Here is a 27,163-nt window from a genome sequence, read left to right on the forward strand (position 1 = left end):
ATTCCTTTGCAAATACTTGCTAGTATCATTGTTTAAATAAATTAATTAAAGGGATAATGGTAGTGCATGTCCTAGAGAAGGGGAGAAATAGAACTGGGGAGTTTCTGACATCTAAAACATATGCCAAGCGATAGCTCTCCTTGGTATTCAGCTTTGAGTATGCAGAACTAGGCAAACAGATGGCAGGATTGTGGAAAAATCAAAACAAGAGAACAGTTTTTAACTCCTGAAATGTCAGGTTTCATAGTGAGTCTTGAGTGTTAAATGAATTATCTAAATCAATGTTAAATGGGATACATATGGGCCTAGGAATCTGGCCCTCCTCTTACTAACTGGGAAACATTGGTCAAGTCATTTAATGTCTTCAAGACTCAGTTTTCTCAACAGAAAAACGGGGGATAATTGTGCTGAACCATACAGATCAAAAGAAAAATCTTTTAGAAATTACAAAGCACAAAAGAATTATAAAGGGTGATTACTACTGTGATTCAATTATGAGGTGATTTAAAATAGTTGAAGCTAATCAAAAATGTAATTGACGCCCAATTGTTCAGTCTTTTCTCATCTTGCTCCAAATGCAGTTTATTTTGAACCAAGTCTTAGAAAGTTCAGTTTTAAGTGACCCAGAATCAGCATACTCTTGCTTTTCTAACAAGAAGTCTATCTTGGTTTTCTTCTAAGTTATCAAGGACCTGATTTGTGAACAAAATTCAAAGAATCCTTTGATCCTCAACCCTTATGCAGAGTTTAATTAAGGTTGACCTCTGTTTTCTCACCCTGTAGACATTGGTGCTTAGAGATTTTACTACTTTTTCATGACATTATAAACTTGCTTGAAAGGCTATAAATATCAAAATTTTGCCTACCAGAAATTATCTGTATTGAGCATTTTCTGAGCCTACTTAGTAAAAATTTGTTTCAAAATATCTTATAAAATATAAAGTAAAACAGTATTTCTTTAAACAATTTTAAGAAAGTGTGGCTTAAAAGAGAAACCAGAAGAGTCATAATATTTCATTTATATGCCTCTAATGACCTATTATTATTTTTATGTCCTTCCTTAACAATAAAGCTATACACGCCTAATACTTGCTCAGATCAGATATGTGAAATACTATGACTTTCATAAGCCTTTAACACTATCATCTGTTTAATGATGTTAATGAACAGTTCCTTTCATATCCAAATGGCTTATAGCACAGTTCTTTCTGATGAGACTTCCTCAAATATTTACATTTGATTAGCTGATTGAATGTGTTAGAATAAAGGGCAAAATCTGATAACATTATGGTAATTTTGTATTTTCTAAAATGAATCGGCAAAATGAAGGACTATGAGACACGACAATAATTACCTGGAAGTCAACATCTTTGTGAACCAGACCCAAACAGGGATAAAGAAAGACCTAAAGAACGATTTTCAAGCCCAAGAGACTCATGAAATCAGACTAAACCTGGGTCATACATGATTATAAAGACCTAAAATCCATTCTAAGGCCTCCACAAGATGCTGAACGAAAGATGCTGTGTCCATCAAGGCAATTCTTCTAGCAGTGAAACTCTCAAGGCCAGCCCACTTCTCTTCCTCAGCCATCTCTCTTCCTACATAACCCTCGCTCCCGCCCCAGGAAAATCTAAGTCCTTGAGCATCACTCTTCTGGTGAGAAAACCTGGGGATATTGGTGAGACCACTTCCACTGAGGTAAGAAAAAGCCTTCTATTCTTACCTTGACTACCTTACTGTCTACTGATTCTGATAAGAAATTACCTTAAAAAAGTAGAATTCTGCTTCTGCATATAATATCAGTAATAATAATGATAACAGCTAGGATTTCTTAAATTCTGGACACTGTTCTAAGCAGTTTATAGGCATTAATTCACTTAAACTTCTCAACACCTATGAGATTGGTAATGATATTATTCCCATTTTACAGATAAGAAAGTAAGGCATTGAAAAATTAATCAACTTGGAGATCATATAGCTATTAAATAGTAGAGGTGGAATACACAGAAGGATGGATAAGATTATGGGAATATTAATAATAATAATTACAATGTTTTGAGAGCTACTTTGTGCCAAGTACTGTGCTTTTTTTATATACGTTATTTTTTAATTTTCACTATCTTGATTTGGGCAATATTCCCACATCCTAAAGCTTCCTTCTAAGTGGAGGGACTTTCCATTGGAAAAACCTTCCAGGCCTCCCTTTGCCACTTTTCATGTTCTTTCACGGAGGAGGAAGAGCAACATTTCGTTGGTGAACTGTGGAGAAGGAATTAGACCTGGGAGTGCAAGCTGTCCTTTTCAGGGATGGGGAAGGTTTTTCTGCTTGTAGAAAGCATAGTCTCATCTGCTAGAGGTCATGAGGTAAATATAGGAGGAGAGATTTTGTCCGCTTCTGGAGGGGTCTGCAGTTTTGGGGGTAAGTTGAATTCAGAGGTGTTCTGATTTAGCTGCATACCAAAAACTTATCCTCCAATACAAGTAATCTGCAATAAAGCTGACATTTTGATCTCTATCCACTGGACTCCTATAGCTATCCCTCACTTAATCCTGAACTTTGGCAGTAATTAGATGTGTAATTTATTTGCCTCCCTCTCACTCCAAGACCTTATGAGGTAGGCATCAATTTTTGTCTATGTCTCAGTTGAAAAGTCACCTCCTGAGAGAAGTCACTCCTGACTATCCAAAATACCCTCACCAAGTAACTCTTTCTTTTCTTTTCTTTCTTTTTTTTTTTTTTTTTTTGCTGAAGAAGATTGGCCCTGAACTAACATCTGTTGCCAATCTTCCTCTTTTTTTTTTCCCCAAAACCCCAGTACATATTTGTATATACTGATTGTAGGTCATTCCAGTTCCTCTATGTGGGATGCTGTCACAGCATGGCTTGATGAGTGGTGCGTAGGTCTGTGTCCAGGATCTGAACCTGTGAACCCCAGCCTATGGAAGCAGAATACATGAACTTAACCACTTGGCCATGGGACCGGGCCTGCCAAGTAACTCTTGATCACATTACCTGGTGCATTTTCTTCAGGTTACTTCTTACTCCATATTAACTTACTTTTGACAATTTACCTTTTTGTTGTTTTTCCCTCTACTAGAAAGTAAGCTCTTATGCCTAAAATAGTACCTGACATACTATACAATCAGTAGGTATTTGTTTAATAAGTAAATGAATGATTAATAAAATAATTGGACTTTACAAATAAGGAAAGTGAAGTTTAGAAAAGTTAATAACTTTTCCATGGTCACTCAGCTAAAGGAAAGATGCTGTTAGGAAATATCTGACTGATTTTAGAGGTCAATTTCATAATCCCTAAGGTATTTCAGCTCAACTATGTCCATTCTATAAACCATAAAATAATGTTACATAAGGACTGAGATTTATATTAAGATTATATCTGTATACCAAAATAGGCTTTGTGAGGTAGTTTTCTTCAAATTAGTTTTATGACTAAAGGACAGGTTTGTGTGTGTGTGTGTGTGTGTGTGTGTGTGTGTGAGGAAGTTTAGCCCTGAGCTAACATGCTTGCCAATCCTCCTTTTCTTTTTTCTTTTTGCTTGAGGAAGATTAACCCTGAACTAACATCTGTGCCAATCTTCCCCAACTTTGTATATCAGATGCCTCCACAGCATGGCTGATGAGTGGAGTAGGTCCACACTCAGGATCTGAACCCACAAACGCTGGGCCACCAAAGTGGAGCACATGGAACTTTAATCACTTGGCCACAAGGCCAGCCCCTAAAAGACAGATTTTTTCAACTGATTTGCCTCAGTAGTGCATCAAAATAGTCACACACTCATCACTGTGAGAACAGAGACTGAAATTTATCAGAAATTTCCAAGAAAGATAGCATAAACATTCTCCTTTGACATCTGAAATGAATCCACTATATATACTCTCAATATCAGAGCTTAGTAAGAAAATTGTTGGTCTGAGCATGCAGTTCATGGTTAGATGGAGGACAGTGAGTTATTTAATGGCTAAGGATAATGAGTATCTAACTCTAATATGCCATAGAATGACCTAGGCTGCGCCCAAAACTTCTAGGCGCCATGTCCGTGTGTGTGTGTGAGTGTGTATGTGCACGTGTGTGTGTCTATGTGTGTGTTGGAAAGGATAGGAGTGGTCATATTGATTCAGCACACCTTTATTCTGTTACAGAAGGCATGTATTAGTTTCTTATTGCAGCGTCAACAAACGTAGCACAAACTTACCAGCTTGACACAAAACAAATGCATTGTCTTAAGTTCCATAGAACAAAAATTTTATCCATTTTCACTGAGCTAAAATCAAGGCGTTGGCAGAGTTACATTCGTCTTGGTGGCTCTAGAGGGAGAATCTGTTTCCTCGCCTTTTCAAGCTTCTAACGGTTGCCCACATTCTTTGGCTCATAGCCTGTTTCCTCCACCTTCAACACTGGCAAAGACAAAGTGAGTCCTTCTCACATTGCGGCACTCTTCTTCTGCCCTCCTCTTCAACTTTTAAGAACCCTTGAGACTACACTGGGCCCACCTGGATAATCTAGGCTAATCTCCATATTTTAAGGTCAGCTGACTAGCAGCCTCAACTCTGTCTGCTACCTTGATTCTCCTTTGACATGTAAGGTAACATCTTCAAACGCTCTGGGGATTAGGACATGGACATCTCTGGGTGGCAGTTAGTCTGCCTACCACAAGACCCGGGAACTAAGTTTTAAGAAGCACCACTCTAGATCCTTTTTCTGGTGATCTTTCTAGGTAACCATTCTGAGAATGTCCTCTTTTTTGTTTTAGAAGCAAGATGGATAAGAGCTGCCGAGCTAGGCAGATCTGTGCTTAAATCCAAGTTCTACCGGATACTAGCTGTTTAACCAATGTAGGATACTTACCTCTTGAAGTCATTGGAAAGAGTAAATAAGAATACAAATATGTTATATCTGGAAAGTTCTGACAACTAGTAGATGATAGGCAAACACTACTTCCTTCCGTCTTCTCCATCCCTATTTCAGCTGTGAATCTATCTCCACTCCTCCAACCTGGCTCATGGCCCTATTTTGGCAGCCTAACTAATCTTCTAATTTTGTAGTTAGAGCCACTAGAAGATTCAGAATTTTATTCATTCACTGATTGATTAAAAAGTATTTACTGGGGCCGGCGTGGTGGTATAGAGGTTAAGTTCACACACCCTTCTTCGGTGGCCTGGGGTTCAATGGTTCGGATCCCAGGTGCAGACCTAGCACCGCTCAGCACGCCACGCTATGACAGCATCGCACATAAAATAGAGGAAGATTGGCACAGATGTTAGCTCAACAACAATCTTCCTTAAACAAAAAGAGGAAGATTGGTAACACATATTAGCTCAGGGTCAATTTTCCTCACCAAAAAAAAAAAATATATATATTTATTGCATTATCTCCTATATGCCCAGTACTGTGCTAGGTGCCAGGGGTCCAAAAGCAAACACAGTGAACATGGTCCTTGCCCTCAGTAGCTTGTGGTCCAGAAGGGAAGGCAGATTTGTTATGAAAAGGGAAGTCTGGGTTACTTAATGAGCCAAATAGAAGAAGCTGTCTTAGTATTGGAAGATCAGGAAGGATTTTCTTTGTAACTAAAATTTAAGAAGAGCATTTCTTAACAGGGTTCCTATTAGAGTTTTGAATAGGACAATTCTTCCTGATAAGAAAATGTCCCAACCTCTGGAGGACATTTATCATGCCTGGACTCTGCTGCCTACTAAATACAGAAACACCCTCAGGCGCTACAACAACCAGAAAGATCCTCACACATGTCTAAAAGCCTCATGGGAAGCAAGAGCAACCCAGGCTGAGAGAGGACAAAGAAGGGGTTCTCATGGGAACAGAGAACAAAATGAACAAAGGCAGATGGGTGGTAAGCAGCATTTCCTTGGGGTAACCCTGGGCTTAGTTGGGAGGGGCTCATAGAGAGAGAGGCGTGAGAGGAGGCTCCAAAAGTCAAGCAAGTACAAGGCGATCCTGTTAAGGATGCTGAATGTTGAAAGGAGGGCATTAGAAGGCTTGAAAGGGTCTGAAGCAGGAGAGTAAAAAGATCAGATTTGCTTCTAATTTATAATGCTGCTCCATCCTAAAGTACGATTCCAGTTTGGAAATACAGTGCTAATAACTCCTGCCATTTTACCTTTTTTTTGCCAGTTTTTCTTCTGAATATGCATTTCTTCTATATTTTTTTAATGATGGGGGCTTGAGCTACTTCATCTGAGAACCATACAACACACTGTCCTCTTCAATAACAGCTAATTGAAATTAGTTATACGGTTATCATATAGTTCCTCCTTTCTCCTTCACTTTCTGCTTCTCTACATTTTATTTTTCCACCACTGAAGATCATGTTTACCAGCAATCAAAGAGAAAATAAGCTTAACTTAAGTCTTTCAACTACTGCATTCACAATTCCAGATCTTAATATTTGGACATCTGTCTGGATTAGGAGAGATAGGAGGTATGTGTTTATATATGTAAAATTAATTATCATATATTAAGTTAGTTTCTAACTGAAATTCTCATAGATTCTACGCCTACACCTATAAAAGCTGAAGGAATTGGCAATAAGTATTATGAAGTGGTGAGTCTGACATTTTTGTCAACAGTTCGTAGCTTTGAGCAGTTCAAACTTTCCTCTCTTCTATTGAACAAATGAGTAAGATAACACTCTGATTTAGTTTCTGCTATAAGGCCATGTGGTTTTCACTGGAATTTCTACTTGATCACAGTTTTCTGGAAATGCTGTTACCCCTTAGATCAAAAACTTAGAACAGCAGCACTGACTGAAAAGAACGGCACCAGTGTTTTAAAATATGTTTGATTTTTAAAAAATTCATAGTTGTAGAGTTCTCTTTACATTTAAAGAAGAAAAACACAACAGTCGTATGACACAAAAAGGGATTATTTGAAACCCTTTGGGGAAAAAAACCACTATGCACAAATGAAAACAAATATAAAATCTCAAATCAACTTTCCTCATGGGAATCAATAAACTTAATCTTTGCAAAGACTAGTGTTAGAAAATGTCCTTAGTATGTAGGAAGCAGCGTAGGTCCCAGAGTCACAGGAAACTTCAGAACCAGAAATTTCATCAGGTGTTGAGATGGCAGAAGAAATAGGAAGTGTTTTCCAGGTCCTTAAACAATTGATAACTTATGGACAAGAATATGATTCTATTTAAATGTAGTTTATGAAAGACATGAGGCCACAGTCATTTGCTAACATTTCCACCATCATAGAAGGTGAGTCATAGTGTAGAATCTAAATTGTCATACTGAGTGACAAATTAGTGGTAGAGGATTGAAGAAAGCTAAAGAAAAAAAGCCATAACTATAAAAAGAAAACTGATCGATGAAAGCATACAAGTCTACATCAGAAATGGGAGAGAAAACTGTTTCACCTTTGTTCTCACAAAGGAATATGAGATTTCTTAGCACATCACTGAATATGGTGTCTTAATTAAATATTACATGAAGGAGACTTCAAAGGAGCTCAGTGAAAGAAATCAACAAAATGGTAGAGGAGAATTGATATTTTAATTTAGTTTATCAACGTTTTTGCATGTGTTACAAAATTTTTAAATTATTTCTATGGATTCAAAAAAGTGTTTTAAAATGTTATGTTATATGATAATGCCTATAAAATATTTTCTGTAAATATCTACCTGTAGTGGGTCATGTTTTCCATATTTAAGATATACTTGAACAGACCTTATTTTACTTCAACCTTTGTCTCTATTTTTATTTAACCTTAAAAATGTACATATTGTAAACTCACTTAAAAACAGAACATCCTGTTGAAATAAAGCAATGTATTTCTAAAGTTAGATACAGTAAAAGATTAAAAAATTACTTTCCAAACAAATATCTAAAGGCCTTCATTGAGTCTTTTTTTCCAAACTAAGAAAATCATTGCAAAATTGTTTGATAGCTTTCATGAATAACATGATTTTAATTGCCAATACTTAAAAGTGAAATTCCAGCACTAGAAATTTTGATAAGTTAAAATTCTGTTTGAGTCAATATTACATTTTAAATAGGCAAGACAATTTCAGCAATGGAATAAGGAGTCCCTCACATCACTGCTTTGAATGCAGACTACACAAAAGACCATAATTAAACAATTTGGTTGTCATTAGTCATGCAGATTTTAGATTTCAAGCTTCTTGTTTTGACATTTCTAAACCTAGAATACTGGATATGTCTTAAGTCAAAGTACAAGTTAAAATAATAGTACCAAAACGCAAATTCTTTCTTTCTTTGATGCAAAAGCAGTCATTTCAATCAGTTCAGTAACAATGATTTTTTTTAAAAAACCTAGTCATTCGAAATTTTGTTTCCTGGCATGGTCACTCAGTGGCTCTGTGTGGACACAATTCAAAATTTATGTAATATGTACATATATTATTATATCCTACACCCATGCTAAATATCAAGTCATGAATTCTACTGTTGAATGACTCTACCACCCTCTCCTGAAATAAAATGACAGATTGATCTTTGAGATCAATTGATAAAGTGAAAGTCAGATGACTTTGCCCTAAAATGTTAGGTAAATATAAAGTCACTTTACAAGTTTCTTAAAGATATATGCATAAATTCACTACCATACATCTTCGTACATTCAAGTAACTGCAGAAAAATAGAACAAATACAAACAAACAAAAGCAAGCAAACAAAAACGTCTGTTCTGCTAAAGGGAAGAAAATTTTAAATAGGTTGTAAAATGAGATACAATTTTTCTGGTACAGATGTTCATCCAGTAATTAGGTCAGGACACAAGTCATCTGATGACTGCCTATGTTTAATTTTCATCTATACTAATTAATTTTGTAGCTCTTATTTGCTTTTACAGGATTATTTGTTTCCCTAGAGAACCACCTCACCAGAAAACTGTAATTTCTAAATCTTCAGTGGATCTCGGGAACATATTTCTCTAACTCATTCAAATGATGTAAAGATGGCCTCCTTTTTAAAAGTTATTCTCTGATAAATGCTGTTTGCATCATTAGTGTGCTCTTATACTAGCACACTGTAATGCCCTGTATTTCTTCAAGTGTAAGAAAATATACAGAGAACACTATTTAAATATATAAACATCATTAAATACATTCAAATGGAGGAAATTAGAAGGAATTTTTACCTCTAAACAAAGTTGGACACAATTTTTCTTTTAAAAAAATCATAGATATCAAAATAGCGACATTGAATTTACTCAGATGTTGAATTTATAAAACAGTATGTAAACACAGCATGAGGAAAAGAAATCCTAGAAAATATCTATTTCACATGGTATAGGATTCCTTCAGCTACTATCATACAAAAGCAAATATATTTTCATTTGAGATCTGCAAATATGCTAAGCAATTACAATGGCCTGTAAATATTCATACTTCACATTTTTACGCAAATGTTAAATCTGATTTTTAAATTATGACATAATTAAAATAAAGCATGTAAACATAGTGTGCTGGAACACTAAACAAAAATTAGTATCATACACAGAAAAAAAAACTTAAATGTTTAAATAGCAAGGTGAATAGCATTGCAGTTAAAGTTGACTCAGGTACTTACATTTCATGCTTGACATAAGCACATACCTTGACTTATCTTACTAAGGTCTATTTTATAACATGAGCTATTCAGTACTTTTAGAAGAAATGAACTGGTTAATTTAAAACCAAAACTCTCCAATAAGTTTGATATGTTGCTAGTATTTTTACCACATAAACATTTTTTCTTAAAGAAATATTGTTAATAAAGACACAAAGAATAAGCACAACAAAGTATAATTATTTGTCATCATATTAATGCTGTCCTTATTTTTTCAAAATCTAATCACAGAGAAATAAGTACCAGTAGTAATCTCTCTATTTTACCTGAGGGAAATTTTATTTCTGCAAGTGCCCTGGCAAGCAGCTCTCCTAGTTACTTTTTTCTATATCTAAACCACATACCTAAACAACACGTACAGAATGTATAAAAGAAGCTATGCAGTATAACAATGAAGTCAATTCTCGGGGAGTTACCTCACTTTACATAAAACATACAGGTGCAAAACAACTATCCATCCTTCAAACAAGTTGTCAGCTGAGACCAACACATTTTATTTTTTAAGAGAAAATCTTTCTAAAGGAAGCACTAGTCCACTAAGTAAGAAAGTACCGACAATTAGTCATATTAATAGTCAAATTGGGGTGGGGGGGCGAAAAAGCACAGAACCAAGCAAAGAGCTTACTCACATTCCTTTCAGGCGTTGCCACATTTTTTCAGTCTGTTCTCCTATGAGATATTTAAAAGTGGTGTTTTCCAACTCTTCAGTGTCTGCAGCAGTGGACCCCATGATGATCCTCCTAGGGTGATACAGTTACAGTCAGTTTCAGCAGCTAGAACAAGCATTCCTCAGTCCACTACAAATCCCAAACAGTTATACAGTAGCATCTCTTATCTATCAAAACACTGCAGATTTACAAAGCTGAGGGCAGCCTCTGCCAGAACTGCTATTGACTTTGACAGGCACATCCACTCCTCACCACATCACCCCCCTCAAGCAGACAGCAGTATAAACAGATCCTCTGACCTCACAGGAACAATCCGCACATGTGAGTCTGCTACTGTACTACTGACCGACTGAGCACTCCAGCTCTCCCCAAAAGCAGCTCATTTGTTACTGTTCGTGCACTGAAGCACATCAGAATTCCTACAGTTTACGAGATCTATTATGCACAAGAGAAACGGGAATGACTTTAGAGCACCAGAAGAAGCTCAATTCCTCTCTACCAACGGAAGGAGGGCAAGATGTAATAAGAAAACAGATGGTAAGAACCAGTATCGGCAGCACCACCCTGAGAAAAAAGTGCCTGTTTTAAATGCCAAGGTTTTTGTCTCTTAATTGATCTGGAACCAACAGTTAAAAATATATCATGCTCTAACAATAAATGCAACAAATATTGATGACAACAATGAGAAAATAACATATAGAGCCATACAGAAGACAGACCACAGAGCTCCACAGGTTGTTATTGAAAGAACATGTACATCAATGATGCTGTAATCATGCTTATTCACCTTCTCCTAGCAACTCCACACAGTAGGTAACTGCCAATTTAACAGTGGAAAACACAGCAGCTGCACACAGCCTGCTCCGTGAATCCTTTGGGGATTAAAAAATAAATAAAATGAAACTAGCGCGTATGCTTGTGTGTGCATGTTGAAGGAAGGGGGTGGGGAGAGGGAGAGGAGAGAAATTGACGCTGTGTTGCTTGTGCATTTTAGAAGATAAATGAGAGAAAGTGGACATAAAAGGAATCAGAACTGAGTCATCTGCCAAGCTACCAACACATGGCGAGCTTTCTTTGAAACAAGCACAGACCTTGCGTATGAGCTCCATAACAACTATTGCTATCTACAAGCTTCTAAGAAGAATATACTTAAAAGCAATATCTCCTCTTGTGTGTTTGGAAATCCAGATGTAGTTCTATTCCTCCCTGCAAGAAAACTTGCCTGTTACCTTGAGGTTTAAGGTAAAGATATTCATAGATAGGAGACAGATAACAATACCTAAAATGTATTGAGTGCTCACTATGTGTCAGACACTGTACCCAGTATCTAACAGTATTGCCTTTTTTAATTCTTACAAAAAGCCCATGAGGTAGGTAAAATTCCCGTTGAACAGTTGAGGAAACTGTGAAACAGAAACATTTCCCAGATTTAAAGCCAGTCTTTTAAAATGGGCACTATGATTTTACTGACAAGAAGTCTTCTAATTATAAAGGTACTATATCTATCTAAAGAACACTGATGGCATTACAGGGTATCAGAATTGGCCACCCCAAAATGTGTCTCTTTGCCTTGATTATTTTAAAGAACAAAAGACTCTGAAAGAAACTTCGACCTCCCCCTCTAACTGCCTAAAAGAAATTTAAGATAAAAGGCCTGTCCCCAGGACAGGCCATCACCGTAGATAATTCTGGGTATCAGTAGTCTGTGAGGGTCCTTGCTAAGCCCAATCTTACCAAAGTTCTGTTTACCAAACACTTGCTTTTCCATTTCCATGTGAATTGCCTTCCTCCCCTCTAACGCCCCAAACCCCTACCCCCAGCATCCTCCTTTGCCTTTAGCTGAAGATGGTATTTAAGGTGGTGGCTTTGGCCATTTTGGCAAGTTGCTCAGTTTTCCTGAGTTTCTCCCATGTATACCTATTATAAAGCTTTGTTTGAGTTTCTCCTGTTATTCTGTCTCATGTCAATTTAATTCACAGCCCAGTCAGAAGAACCTAGAGGGTATAGGATTCGTCTTCCTCCCCTGCAGCATAGTCAAAGTTGCAATATGCATGTAAAAAGCATCTTTGCAAAATTTTATGGAAAATACCTTCTGTTTTACAAATTAGATGTTAGCTTTTGCATGCTATGCAGAAAGGCGCCCACATGGCGTTGTTCTATGCTCCCATGGTAACTTGAAGGGAAACTTTCTCAATGTCTGGAGCCCTTGATGTCCTGTAAATGAAGGAGGAGGATGTCCTCAAATTCTTTGCAGCAGGAACCCACTTAAGTGGCAACAACTTTAATTTCCAAATGGATCAGTCATCTACAAAAGGAAAAGTGATGGCATCTACCTCCTAAATCTGAAGAGAACTTAGGTGAAACTGCTGACAGCTCGTGCCATTGTTGCTACTGAAAATTCATATTGTCCAGGAATACTGGCCAGCAAGCTGTGGTTAAGTTGGCTATGACCACTGCAGCTGGTCCTATTGGGGTCTCTTCACTCCTGAAACATTCACTAACCAGATCCAGGCAGCCTTCCAGGAGCCACGACTTCCAGTGGCTACTGACCCCAGGGCTAACCGCCAGATACTCACAGTGGTGTCCTATGTTAACTCGCTTGCCGTCACTCAGTGTAACACAGACTCTCCTCCACTCTGTGTGGACACTGCCATCCTATGCAACAAGGGGGCTCACTCAGGGGGTCAGATGTGGTGGATGCTGGCCCAGGAAGTCCTGCACATGTGTGACACCATCTCTCATAAACACCCAAGAGAGGTCACGCCTGATCTCAGCTTCTACAAACATCCCAAAGAAATTGAAAAGGAAGAGCGGACTGCTGCTGAAAAGGCTGTGACCAAGGAGGAATTTCAGGGTGAACGGACTGTTCCAGCTCCCAAATTTACTGCTTCTCAACCCGAGGTCGCAGACTGGCCTGAAGGCATGCACGTGCCCTCTGGCCAATTCAGCGCTTCCATACTGCACAAAAAGAATTATATGATCTTTTGCAAGTATCTGTTTTCTCGTGTATAAATGAGCATATTAATATCATCTTCCTCCTCAGGTTGATGTAACATAAAGAACTTAGAACAGTATCTGGCACATAGTAACTGCTCTATTAAATTGTTAGCATTTATTATTATTGATACTTTTGCATGATTTTCTCCTTTAGATTATAGTATAATTATTTATTTCAATAGGTTTACTGATCATGAACAATTTTCCAAATAATTTATCTCAGAGCATTACCGTTTTTATGCATTGCTGGTGTTCATTTTATTTAGAACTTTATGGTTTTATTCACAAGTTAAATTGTTCTAAATATTTGTGGCACTAACTTTATTGGTTTTCATATTAAGGTTATAATATCACCATGTAATGCACCATGTAAGTGGATGGCAAATGATTTTAAACTTATAATTCCACACCCAGTAAGCCATCACATGACAAAGATAAATGATGACATATTCAGAAGCACCAAATTAAGAAAGCATGCTACTCAAAACTCTTCTAAAATAATTACATGAGTCAGTATACCTGAAAAACAAAAAAGTAATTAGTGACTAAAATTATAGACATGTAGCTAACCTAGCCACAAGGATTAAGAACAAAATCCCAGGTTAACGATTGTAAAGAAGGGTTAGGAAGAAATTAGTTCAAATTAAAACAAGAAACCAAACAGATCCAAAAAGACGCCTTCAAGAAAAAAATAGATTAAATTTATCAAGAATCTTAACAGGGGCCAGTCCCATGGCCGAGTGGTCACGTTCATGCCCACTCCACTGTAGTGGCTTAGGGTTTTGCTGGTTCAGACCCTGGGTTCAGACATGGCATCACTTTCAGGCCACGCTGAAGCACACGTGCCACAACTAGAAGGACTCACAACTAAAATATGCAACTATGTACTGGGGGATTTGGGGAGAAAAAGCAGAAAGACAAAAAAGATTGGCAACAGTTGTTAGCTCAGGTGCCAATCTCGGGAAAAAAAAAAGAATCTTAACAAACTAAAAAGATTAATTATTTTGCTAATTAAATAAAAGCACACTATTTTTTAGTTGACAAGAAAAAATTCAGAAAAACTATGAATTTTTAACAATATGGCAGACTAGATATTCTAAAATTTTTCAGGCCAAAAAGCATTTTCAAATTTTGGAAAAATTAAAAAAGCATATTTTTGAATGCACAGGTGTGCCTATATAAAATGAAGGTGTCATAATAACAAAACTTTAAAATACATGAAGCAGAGCCAGCCCCAACGGCCTAGCAGTTAAAAGTTCATCTCACTTCACTTTGGCCACCTGGGTTCAGTTCTTGGGTGTGGAACTACACCACATGTCTGTCAGTAGCCATGCTATGGTGGCAGCTCACACAGAAGAACTAGAACTTACAACTAGAATATACAACTATGTACTGGGGCTTTGGGGAAGCAGGGGAAAAGAGGGGAAGATTGGCAACAGATGTTAGCTCAGGGCAAATCTTTCCCAGCAAAAAATACATGAAGCAAAAATGATACAATTGTAGGGGCCAGACCAGTGGTGCAGCGGTTAAGTTTGCACATTCCGCTTCTCGGCGGCCTGGAGTTCACCAGTTCAGATCCTAGGTGTGGACATGGCACTGCTTGGCAAAAGCCATGCTGTGGTATGCATCCCACATATAAAGTAGAGGAAGATGGGCATGGATGTTAGCTCAGGGCTAGTCTTCCTCAAAAACATAAAAATAAATATATTAAAAAAATGATACAATTGTAAAGAGAAGTAGACAAATTCAAAATTATAGTCATATAATCTAGTATTTGATATTCCTCACTTTAAAAATTAATAAAACAAATAGAAACCCATTAAGGGTATAAAATATCTGAACAACGCTATCAATAGATTTGAATTAATTGACATTTATGGTACACTACACTCAACAACAGTAAAATAAGCATATTTTAAAGTGCGCATTGAATATTTACAAACAGAAATCACCTTCTGGGCTATAAAATGTCTTAATAAATTTAAAATAATTCAAATCATACAAAATATGTTCTCTGACCCCAATGGAATTAAATTAGAAATCAGTAACAGAAAGATCTCTAGAAAATTCCCAAATACTTGCAAGCTAAATAATACACTTTTAAATAATCCATGGGTCAAAGAAGAAACTAAAAGGGAAATTAAAAAGTATTTTTAACTGAACGAAGATAAAAACACAATATATCAAAATCTGTGAGATATAGCTAAAGCAGTACCTGGGGAAAATTTATAGCAATATATAGTTATATTAGAAACAAAGATCTCATATCAATGACTTCAGGATTCACATTAAGAAACTTCAAGAGGATGAGCAAATTAAACACAAAATAATTAAAGAAATAAATATCAGAGCAGAAATCAATGAAATAGAAAACAGAAAAATAATAGAGACAATCATTGGCTGGCTCTTTAAAGATCAACAAAATTGATATACCTTATCTTATAAATAGATACAATAAGATGTCAAGAACTTGAAAGGTCTAAGATTTCACCATTTACACAAGCTTTCCATAGCTTCCTGGTTGCTGACAGAAGACATTCTTGGGTCAAGGACAAAGAATTGTATTTACCACTCACACCAAAAGTAGTAGCCAGATGCATTTTTGTGCAGTTTTTCTGAGCTCCAATTCCCACAAGGTGACATGAAGACAGCCAGATGACACCTGCACACACAGTGAGTTGCATTATAGGAGAGGAACCTTAAGCTTAAGGAATCTGGATTTTTACAATGGGCAGTAAGCATGCCAGACTTTTTCTCCAGAGGAAAACATTGTCTTTATTATACTGGACAGCAAACTTACCTGTCATGTACCCTAGAGGGTAAAATCCTGCAAAAGAGGATTAAGAAAATTATTTGCAATGCATATAACATAACCAACAAAGCTTTCATACCTAAAATACGTAAATAACTTCTAGAAATCTGTAAGATAAATACAACCAAGTTAGTATAAAAATGGATAAAAATATGAACAATAAAACCAGTGAAGCAGAAACATAAATGAATAACAAGCATAATAGAAGGTGTTAAAAATTACTAGTATTCAATGAAATTTAAATGCAGCCACATAGATACACCTTTCCACACACAATAACTTGGGGAGGAAAAAAAAGATCTGGCAATACCAGATACTAGGAGGGATGTGGAGGAATAGGAACTTTATTTACTGTTGGTGTTGAGTGCTGGCAAAATTCACTTTGGAAAGCAAGTTGTCAATATCTAGAAAAGTTAAAAATGCACATACTCTAAAATACTTTCCTACGTATGTAAAGGAGATGTCTTAGTCCATTCAGGCTGCTATAATAAAATACCAGAGCCTAGTTGACTTATAAACAACAGAAGTTTATTTCTCACAATTCTGGAAGCTGATAAGTTCAAGATCAAGGTGTTGCCAGATTCAGTGTCTGGTGAGAACCTGCTTCTTGGTTTGTGGAAGGATATCTTCCCAGCTATGGCCTCACATGGCAGTGAGGGCAAGGGAGCTCTCCAGGGTCTCTTTTATAAGGGCACTAATCCCATTCAGGAGGGCTCTACCCTCATGACCTAACTGCCCCTCCAAATGCCCCACTTCCTATTACCACTGCTTAGGAATTAAGTTTCAACACATGAATTTTGGAGGGACAAAAACATTCAGTCCACTGCAGGAGTCATACACAAGAACGTTTATAGTAGCAAAATTTTTTTTTAACTACCTAGCTTCCTATTAACTGGAAAATAGGTAAATGTTGGCATATTTACAAAATGGAATATAATATGGCAGTAAAAATGTATGACTTGCAGGGGCCGGCCCCTTGGCTGGTTTAAGTTTGCACACTCTGCTTTGGCAGCCCAGGGTTTCACCCATTTGGATCCTGGGCGTGGACCTAGCACAGCTCATCAAGCCATGCTGAGGCAGCGTCCCACATAGCACAACTAGAAGGACTTGCAACTAGAATATACAACTACGTGCTGGGGGACTTTGGGGAGAAGAAGGAAAAAAAGCATCGGCAACAGATGTTAGCTCAGGTGCCAATCTTTTAAAAAAAAAAAAAGTTTGACGCCGTAAAAAACTATACACATGGATAAATCTCATTAAAATAATGCTGAGAAAAAAAATTAAATCCAGTAAGAATTTAGTCAGTATAATTATGTTTATTTTTTCACTAATTGGGAAATTCATATGTAGTTAGTAAAAGACTAAAGAAATGCACAGGAATGAGCAACACTAAACTCTGGATAATAGTAATCTCTAGAAAGGAAAGAGGGGGATGCTATTGAAGTGAAATCCATAAGCTTCTTCAACTGATTTGGAAGTGTTTTATTTCTTAAGCAGAGTGTAAACATACAAGTTTACAGGTAATATATTTATGTCTTTTGGTATTTGTAAAATATTTAATTTAAAAATTATTTTAAATCTCTAGAGGAAAAAGATCTGAACAAAAAAAACATGGTTAGATTGTAAACCAAACTAAAACATGGAATGATTTAAAGTAATTGATGACATATAAGAAAAATAAACTCCAGATGGTCCTGATAATTGGGACATTTTCCTTTGAGTACACTGGTCTAGAAAATACAGAATTACATTTCCTAGGTATCTACACAAGAGAAATAAAAAACATATGTTCACACAAAGACCTGCACAAAAATGTTCATAGCAGAATTATTCATAATAGCCAAAAAGTGGAAACAACTCAAATGTCCATCAACTGTTGAATGACTAACAAAATACGGTAAACCCAAACAATGGAATACTATCTAGCAAGAAGAAGGAATGAACAACATGTATAAATCTTAAAACCATTTTTCTAAGTGTAAAAAGCCAGAAAAGGCAAATCCAGAGAGTCAGAAAGTACATTAACGGTAACCTGGGGCTGGGGTCAGGAAAGGCGATTAACTGTAAATGGACATTAGGGATCTCACTGGAGTAAAGAAAACGTTCTAAAGCTGGAGTATGATGAAAATTGCATTACTTGATAAGTTTAATAAAGATCTCGGAATTGTATACTTAAAAGGGATGAATTTTATGATGTGTAAATTATACCTCAATAAAGTTGTTTAAAAAGCAAACAAAAAAATTGTCTTTCTTTCTCAATGGATCCCAAACATGCAATATGTTCTATATCCATAATATTTACATAATTATAAATATTATCAAATGCTGTTTATCAGTTTTCAGTTCTTAGAATTCAATCTCTAGGCAAAACATGAATTATTTTATGATAGTTACAGAAGAAAATATAAGTGTTCTGAATCTTAATAAAAGTGGTGGGATAGCTGCCAGATATTGGGAGAAATACAGGGGAATGAGAGGTGGAGAGAAGTTTATAATCACTGATATTCTCAGTTTATATTGTGGGGAATTCAGTAATTTTCTTTGAAGTTGACCAATCAAGATATAGAAGTTTAAGGGTAAACTTCTTATGAAAGCGTAAGTGTAATATATTACAATTGTTACCAATAGGATCCAAAAATAACCATTCAACTTAAAAAATTAGGAAGAGAGGACAAGCTCCTGGTCTTTCAGAGTATGGAGACATCAAATAGTCTTTGATGTTGACAGATCAAGATGCCGAGTTTTGAGCTCCACAGATATGGAATTGATCACCAGAGGAAATAAAAATGAAAACAATTGAAGGTGGTTAGTATTGAAGAGTAAGACTTGCAGTAGTTATAAAAATTCAGTAGAAGATTTGATAATAATGTGTACCTTTCTCTCCTATTTGATTTTTTTTACTATGTTCATATAACACATCATGAAAACTAAGGGAGATATTTGAATATATCTTTAACATTTTATTGGCACAAATTCAACTCAATTAACCTATCATCTCTTTCAAACCAGCTTTTTCTCCAAATAGCCATGATTCTGTAATTTCGCACTTTCATTTTTATTTTGTGCTTTTTTTTTTTGGTATTTTTCTGTATTATTTCAAATTCTATACAACAGTTGCATGCATTTTTTATATTCAGGAAATCTTTGAAGTTCTTGGCTCCTACTTGTCCTTTATACCCTACTTCCAGTCTCCAGGTACTTCCAGTTCTATCGCTGGTAATAACTCAATATCAACCTCTTCTGGTCATTCTCTCTACAACAACCTAATCTGAGTCACCTTTCCCCAGGTGCTGTTAGAACCTCCTAACTGATTCATCTTAACTGCAGCTCTGATCACGTAGTGCCCAGTCCAACTTTCTCAGGTTGTCCATTGCTTGCCAAACAGACTTAAAGCTCTTTCTTTTCAGGCTGTTTTCTTTTTTTATTTTCTTTAAAATGATTTAAAAATAAATATTTTTATTTATATAGTTGAGACCATCTGCATGTGCATTTTATAGTTTCACTTACATAATATGACGTGAAGAGCAGCATTCTGCACATCTCCTGAATAAAAAAAAATACATATAATTATTACAGAGAATTTGAAACAATACTGAAAAATGCAAAGTAAAAAGTGAAAATCACCCATAATCCCTGAGAGAAAATAACGATTAAAAATTAGATTATGATATAGAGGTTTATGAAGTTGTATACTCCTTTATCCTTTTAAAATTTTACTACGAACATTTCCCATTCCCTTAACTTTTCTTGAAAATTGTTCATCTAATTGCCACATAGTATACCATCATTTGGTTCTACCATGATTTAGCCCATCCCTAATTATTTTGTCCAATTTCCTTTTATTATAAATGATCCTCTAACGAACATTTTTGCACATCAGTGCTTGTCTGCATCTCTATTTCTTAAGAACAAATTTGTGTACAAAAAATACTGTGTCGGGGGCTGGCCCTGTGGCCGAGTGGTTAAGTTCGCGCGCTCCGCTGCAGGCGGCCCAGTGTTTCGTCGGTTCGAATCCTGGGCGCGGACATGGCACTGCTCGTCAGACCACGCTGAGGCAGCGTCCCACATGCCACAACTAGAGGAACCCACAACGAAGAATACACAACTATGTACCGGGGGGCTTTGGGGAGAAAAAGGAAAAAATAAAATCTTTAAAAAAAAAAAAAAAAAAAAAAAAGAAATCTAATTTAAAAAAAAAAAAAATACTGTGTCAAGGGTTATAAATCTAGTATAAATTCCATAACAGTTACTCCAATTTATTTCCTTATCTGCAATATAAGAATATTCCAATCTCAGGGCACATTAACTAGGAATGGATATTACATATTTTTCTTTGAAATTATTTACCAATATGATAAGCAAAAATGTCTTTAATTTGAATTTACTATTAATGAGATTTCTTGTATTAATTTTTTTTGGCTCTTTGTACCACTTTAATAAATTACTTCCTGCACTTTTTGTTCATTTTTCTCTGAGGTCATTTATAATTTTTATTATTGAGTTGTAAATGTTCTATACGTATTTATATTAACCTTTGGCCTATCATAAATGATGCAAATATTTTTCTTGTTTACCATTTGTAATTTACTTTTGTTTACATTTCTACTGTCATTTAGATCTAATTGGTTATGTAGCTGAATCTGTCCAGCTCTTCTCTGCGCTTCTGCTATTGCTCTTCTGCCTTCATGGTTTTTTCCCACGTCAATATCATATACGCCTTGACTTCAAATTTTATTCTAATTGATAGAGTTTCATTATGTTTAACGCTCTAATGTGTAAGGAATTTATCTGTATTCTATATACAGATTCCATATACAGGAAAAGTATTCCTGTAGCTATTTTTCCCCAAAGATTTCACCTATAGTCTAGAACTATTTATTGAAATTTTTATTCTGCCCTCACTGATTTGTATTGTGACAATGCAATTTATCAAAAAATACCTTTTTATATATACTAGTATTTGTCCCTGATGCATCTGTGCTATTTTATTGCTCCATTTGTCTGCTCTTCTGCAAATCCCATAGTTTTATTAATAAGATTTTGGTGCATTTTAAATTACATTTAATAGATATTACTTACATGTGCTTTTGCTAGGCATACACTGTCAATCTCACATCAATATTTCAAATATCATATCCATTTTCCATGTTCCTCAGGATAAGGAAACTGAGCTCAGAGAGATTAAGCCCTCCAGCTGGTACATGACAAGAGTCAGGATTAAACCTGGATAAGCATAATTCCAAAGCTGGTACTCTAAAATTCCTTTTTTTTTAACTAAAGGATAACTTTATTTAGTCTTCTTTTTCAAACAATCTAGTTTAAAAACAAGTTGAGGTTAAGAGAGAACATGCAACCTGCCAAGAGAGAGTCACAAAGACAGAAAGAGGGAGAGACAGACATTGGTCAGAGACTTCCATGTCAGATCTTTTCCATCTTGGAAATGTGGTCATCACAGATTCTGGTCAGTGCACTGCTTCTTCAGTCTTCTGCTCAGCGATCTTCTCCAGCAAGTGGATGCACCTCTGCTCCTTCTCATCCTCACCTGCAAGGCCAGGGCCTCCTCTTGGGCCTTGCTCAGGACCTGGGCCATCTCCTCGTTTGCCAGCTTGAGTTTCTCTTCCGCTTGGGCCTTCTGCGCTTGGTATCTCTGGCCTTCCTTTTCAATTCTTACTATGTAACCCTCAACAAACTTCTTCAGCCATCCTTTATTCGGGAGGTAGCCTTCGATCACCGTCTGTTTCTCAAACTGCTTGAAGAGGTCAGAGAAAGATTTTTCCCATGGAATTCAAGTCTGCAGTAAGCTAGTCTTTTTCTTTCAGAACCTTCTGGATTTCCGCTTTGGCAAGTTCCTTCTGTTTCTGAGCCTCCTTCATTGCCTGATACATCATCCGCTCAGATTGTCCATGATCTTCCCATCTCCAGGTTCTTCACAGGCAGCTCCTCGCCCCTGCTCTGCAGCAGCAGCTTCTCCTTTTGGGTCGCTTCCACTACCTCATCCACGTCCTTTTGGCTGTCCCGCAGCACGTCCATGATGGGTGTCCCACAGGCACCACGGCCCCCGGCCTGATGACACACGCGGGTAGACCTGGCACAGAAACACCCAGAGCTGGGAAGAAGTCGAGCTCCCCTGGCTTCACCTCAGGAGGATTTCCGGAGGACGCGTCTGTGTGTGCGCACTGCTGGTCTCGGCCGGGCGCGGCGCAGGCCTCCGAGGGCTGTGTTTCTGCAGTGGGCCGGACCTGAGGCCCAAGGACTGTGTCCTCCAGGCGACCCCTTAAACGAGGAGGCCCAGACTGCGCAGGTAATCCTTCTGGCCGCTGCCTAGAACCTCCTCCCTCGGGCGGGCTCTGGGCCCCGCTGAGGAGAGGGTTGGAAGCACCGGGTCAGCGGGCGAGGCCCTCGGGCCAGCGAGCCCAGATGGCTGCTGGAAGCCGGTGCGCCTGAAGGCTTTGCGGTTCCCTCCTCATGCGCCGCTCCCGGGCTCCCCGCCCGGGTCCATGTCACAGGTGTGTCGCCTGAGAGGCTGCAGTACCCTCTGTGTGGGAAGCGAGGCCGCCTCGGCGCGGGTGTCCTGGGTCCGGGCCTCTCCGCCGCCTCCGCGCGGGTTACAGGGGGCCGTCCGGCTGGGCCCGGTCCAGGCTGAGACCCCGGGAGAGGGAACGGACGCTCTTCCTCCTCCTTGGGGGTTCTCTCCCGCCTCCCGTTTCTTGGCGGGACTTGCGAGGCCGCGTCTCTTCCCCAGTTTCCTCCGCGGGGACGGCCTTAGGCAGGCGGCATTGTCAGAGACGACCAGTTCTAGCCTGCTGGGCCCACTCCGTCGGGAGCTGGCCGTTTGGCTCTGAGCGTTTTCCTTGTGAGGACTTGGGGACGGGCCCCTGCAGCCTTCGGAGGGCCGGGGGCGGAGCTTCCACGACCGGAAGGGTGGGGCTCCTCCACATGCTCCTCTCCCCGCGCGGCTCTGCGAGATCCTCTCTTGTGCCTTGGGCGCCGCCCGGAGAGGGTCTTGTAGGATTTCGGAGGTGCAGGTATGCTTTTATCTAAGCGATAAGAACTAACGTTTTCTTCCTGTGCTTGCTCAGGGCTGCCAAACAGTCTCCCGGGAGGTGCCATTGGGGTTCAAGACTGCCCGGGTCTCGGGGGAGCTTGGGGACCCGGGCAACCAGGGCAGCCGGGCCAGGCCGCTGCACGCGGATCTTCAAAATTCATGTCCGCTGGAGGGGCCTCGGCATCCGCCACTGCTTGTTTCTAGAGAATTCCATTGGTCATTCTGGTGTCCACTTCCTTGGTGAACTTTTGGTTCTCTGTCTGGGTCCAGATTTGAGGACTTTCATTTAACCCAGTGGTGGCCAGAGCAGAACAAGCCTCGGTTTGCTGTTCGCGGTAGGACTTAAAATCCTGAGCGCCTGTGGATCCCGCAGAGGTGACTGAAAAGTCACCTTAATAGCTTTGGCTGTGTTCTTGGGCGGCACATTTTCTTTCTGCGACAGACGAAGAACAGATGATCTTACGGTAAATTCTGGTGGTAAAAACAGGAACTCGCAGTTTTCTATACTTTGGTCACCAGTGACAATTTCATCACTTTGCTCCTGAAATTCTTTATAGCTTTCTCTCTCAGTTTATTCCTGCACATCTTGTCTCCAGTCCTAAGTGTTTTCTATTTTGTTGCTCTTATGCTTGCTTGTTTTCCCTTTATGTCTTCTAATCATTGCTGTTTATTAGAAAACTATTGATATTTTATAATATATTATTTTATATTTCTGCATAACTTCATTAGCTAATGATCTAGAGTTTTAGTTAGGTAATCCTGTTAGCTATAAAAAATTATCTTTTGCCGTCTCTTTTGCAACATCTTTTTAAATGGCTATACATTAGCTGGTGGTATATAATTAATTTCTCAACTGCACCTTTCGATTGGTTTTCAAACTGTTGTATTCAATTTGAATGAAAAAATCACCCACTTCTGTTGGTATAATGATTCTCATGTCCTTGAGGCTTATTATTAAGAGGGCAACCTAACGGCACATTCCCAGGTTTGGGTCACAAAAGACTAGACTGAGCGTTATGGAGGATGAATTTCAAATGATTATTTCTTAGCTTCATAAAATTACAGTCTTTTCAGTAGAGATCCAAGAAATACTTTCCTTCCGGATGTCAACAGTCTACCTTTAAAAAAGCGGAAATTTAGGCCCACTAAAAATGGTAAGGTAACAGTCAAAAATAGGGAGTGTAGGGCCCTGCATATCTTCATTGATGTTGTATGAGCTAAATGGTGACATTTGTAGAGATGTGACTGAAAGGTTAATATGCCATTCGCAATGTTATAATCGGTACACGTGAGCAGATTACAACATAAACTTACACTTCTCACGCTGTTGTGATTTGTAGCAACTGAGACTTTAGTAAGTATAAAGTCATTAAAAAGTTATAGTTTTTCCAAATGTTATAAAAGAAGCATTTTTTTTTTCTTTTTCTGTTTAGGCGCATATCATGAAAAGCAACTCACTTTTAGGATAATTTTAGGATATTTTGTTCTCTTACTACATTTCTGGGACAGCTCACAGAATATTATGAAAAATTTTTCCATCTCCAAAATGCTAGTTTTCATCATACTTCCATTGCTTCATAGATCACTGATTCAGGAAATATTTATTCATTCAACAAAAGAAAATGTTGAGTGCTTAATATATGTTAATCATTGATTTGGGTAGTAAAGAAGATTGACCAACAGCAAGGAAGACATTGAAGAGCCCTGCCTTTATAGGGCTTATATTCTAGTGAGGGACACAGGCAATAAACAGAATGAAAACTGCTTTGGAGAAAGCATAAAGCAATGTCACGTATTTTATTTTCCAAACATTGGAGAATATATATATATATCTATATATCCCATCCCATATGTTCTTCTTATAATGTCATATTGACTCTTCTCCATCAAGAGGCAAGGCCTACATCACCCCTACTCCTTTGAAACTAGGTAAACTTTGTAACTGCCTCAACCAATAGAATGCAGCAGAAGTGACATTGCCTGATTTCCAAAGCCTAGGTCATACATGGTGATATGTCTTCTGCCTGGCTCTCTCTCTCTCTCAGGACATTTGCCTTTGGAGCCTTGTGCCACCATGTAAGAGTTCTGACTACCATGAAGCCACCATGCTGGAGAGACCCTAGAGAGAAAGAGAAAGGTGGCTGAGGAGCCCCAGCTGTTCAGTCCTCAGCTTTTTGAGTCTTCCCTAACTAGGTGCTAGGCATGTGAATGAAGGCTGAGATGACCCCAGCCACAGCCACTGTCTGAATGCAACTTCCTAAGAGACCCTAGCAGAACTGCCCAGCAGAACTACTCTCAAATTCCTAACCCACAGAAACTGTGAGAGATAATAAATGATTATTGTTGTTTAAGCAACTGAGTTTTGATATAATTTCTTATGCAGTCATAGCAGCTGGAAGAAGCAGGGTAAAGGAAAAGAGAGGGATAAGAGGGGATTAGATTTTATGTTGATGTTCGGGAAAGGCTTCGTCAAGGTTGTAACACTTGAGCAGAGAATGAAAAATGAAATGAATGAAAAAATGAAGAAGCCAAGTACATATCCATAGAAAGAGAATCCCAAGCAGAGGGAACAGCAAATAAAAGCATCTTGAGGCTGGGGAAGTCTTGGCCAACTGGGCAGCCAGCAAGGAGGTATGTTACTGATGGGAAGTAAACTAAAGGATTAGTGGTTGGATGGATAGCAGGAGTCATATCCGTGTGGAACCTTGGAGCCCCCAGAAAAGTTCACGGATTTTGTTCTGTGTGTAATGGGAAACTTGTGGAGGATTTTGAACAGGAGAGTGATGGGCTCTGTTTTATGTTTATTTATTCTCTGAATGACTTCTTCCCCTGATATTATGTCACTGATTTTGCTCCAGCCACCTGCCCTTTTTTCTGTTCCTTAAACATACAAAGCTCTTTTATGACTTAGAGCCTTTGAGATTCCTATTCCCTCCACCAGCACCTGTCTCCTCACGTCTTCGAATGTGTGTTGCTGCCAGGCTTCTTGGTCTGTCCATCCAACCAAAAATACCAGTCCACTTCAAGTGACACTTCCAATCACATCACCCTATATTTACCTATTTATGGTGTGTTGCTCCTTCTCAAATGTAAGCTCCATTAAAACAGGGACCATGTCTCTCATGCTTGCTGATATGTCCACAGCACCTAAGACAGTGTTTGAATAAAGTCAGTGCTCCACCAATATTTGTTAAATAAACGCATGAATAATACCTTCCATAGATATTGTGAAGAGTAAGAAATACATGTATGAAAAGATATTGGCATGCAGTTTGTTCTTCATAAACCACTAATTTGGAGAATTTTAGATTTTATTTTTTTCTTCTCCAATATTTTTTTTACCTCTTTTTAACTCAATTCCATCTCTATTCTTATTTGCTCCATGCAATACAAGCAAAATATCTTCAGTTATTTGGCTCATTCTGAGTGTTTTGCTTTGAAGTCCAAAATTAATCTAATAGTTACCTTAATATAGACTCTACACAAGAGAAAAACTTTAATAAATGTGAATATTTTTAAATCTAAATATTCTTTGGAAGTATTTTAGGTGTAGTACTCCTCTACTGTGCTTTACAAAGCTTGTTAAAGCTAGATGAATCAATTACATGTGGGGTTGAATTTTGTAAAACTACATTTTAATTTTAAGTGGTAAAAAGTAAGTTGTTCAGTAAAATCAAACATCAACATCATATAAGCTAAGATTTGCACCTGCAGTAGTAATGAATTATGGCTAGACCCAACATTCATGTCTCCAACCATTTCTCCCCCAACCCCATGCCTAAGATCATGTCAAAATCAATGTCCACTGTTAGAAATGGCCAAAGCATCCACACTATCTTTAAAGGATTTCATTAGCAAGATCAGCAAATAGAGATCCGTCCCATAAAAATGGTATATGTTACTCATGATGAATTCCCGCGTTGTCTGAATCAATCTTAAATTCTGTAAAATACGTCCCTTAACAGGTTAAAAGCAGAAGAGGCTGCAGAGCCATCACAAATACTTGGGAGCTTTTAAGATTTTCTCTG

General features: G+C 38.0%; 1 protein-coding gene and 2 pseudogenes across 10 annotated transcripts in view; 1 reads left to right on the forward strand and 2 right to left on the reverse strand.

Annotated features, from left to right (window-relative positions):
* PDE1A (phosphodiesterase 1A) overlaps positions 1-11,283 on the reverse strand; it is a 341,764-nt gene extending 330,481 nt beyond the window's left edge. For 3 of the 10 annotated variants that reach the window (XM_070241382.1, XM_070241381.1, XM_070241383.1), the window contains exons 1-2: positions 10,628-10,790; positions 10,243-10,353 (exon numbers count right to left, since the gene is read on the reverse strand). In XM_070241382.1, coding sequence (XP_070097483.1) covers positions 10,243-10,353; positions 10,628-10,692 — 176 coding nt within the window. In that variant the 5' untranslated portion in view covers positions 10,693-10,790. The other 7 variants (XM_070241384.1, XM_070241386.1, XM_070241387.1 and 4 more) reach the window with 7 other exon arrangements.
* Positions 11,284-12,370: 1,087 nt separating this feature from the next.
* On the reverse strand, positions 12,371-24,505 carry LOC100068132 (transforming acidic coiled-coil-containing protein 3 pseudogene; annotated as a pseudogene).
* LOC100146917 (small ribosomal subunit protein uS2-like) lies at positions 12,475-13,293 on the forward strand (annotated as a pseudogene).
* Positions 24,506-27,163: the final 2,658 nt, after the last annotated feature.

The sequence above is a fragment of the Equus caballus genome, chromosome 18 (genome assembly GCF_041296265.1).
Source record: "Equus caballus isolate H_3958 breed thoroughbred chromosome 18, TB-T2T, whole genome shotgun sequence".
Lineage (NCBI taxonomy): Eukaryota > Metazoa > Chordata > Mammalia > Perissodactyla > Equidae > Equus > Equus caballus.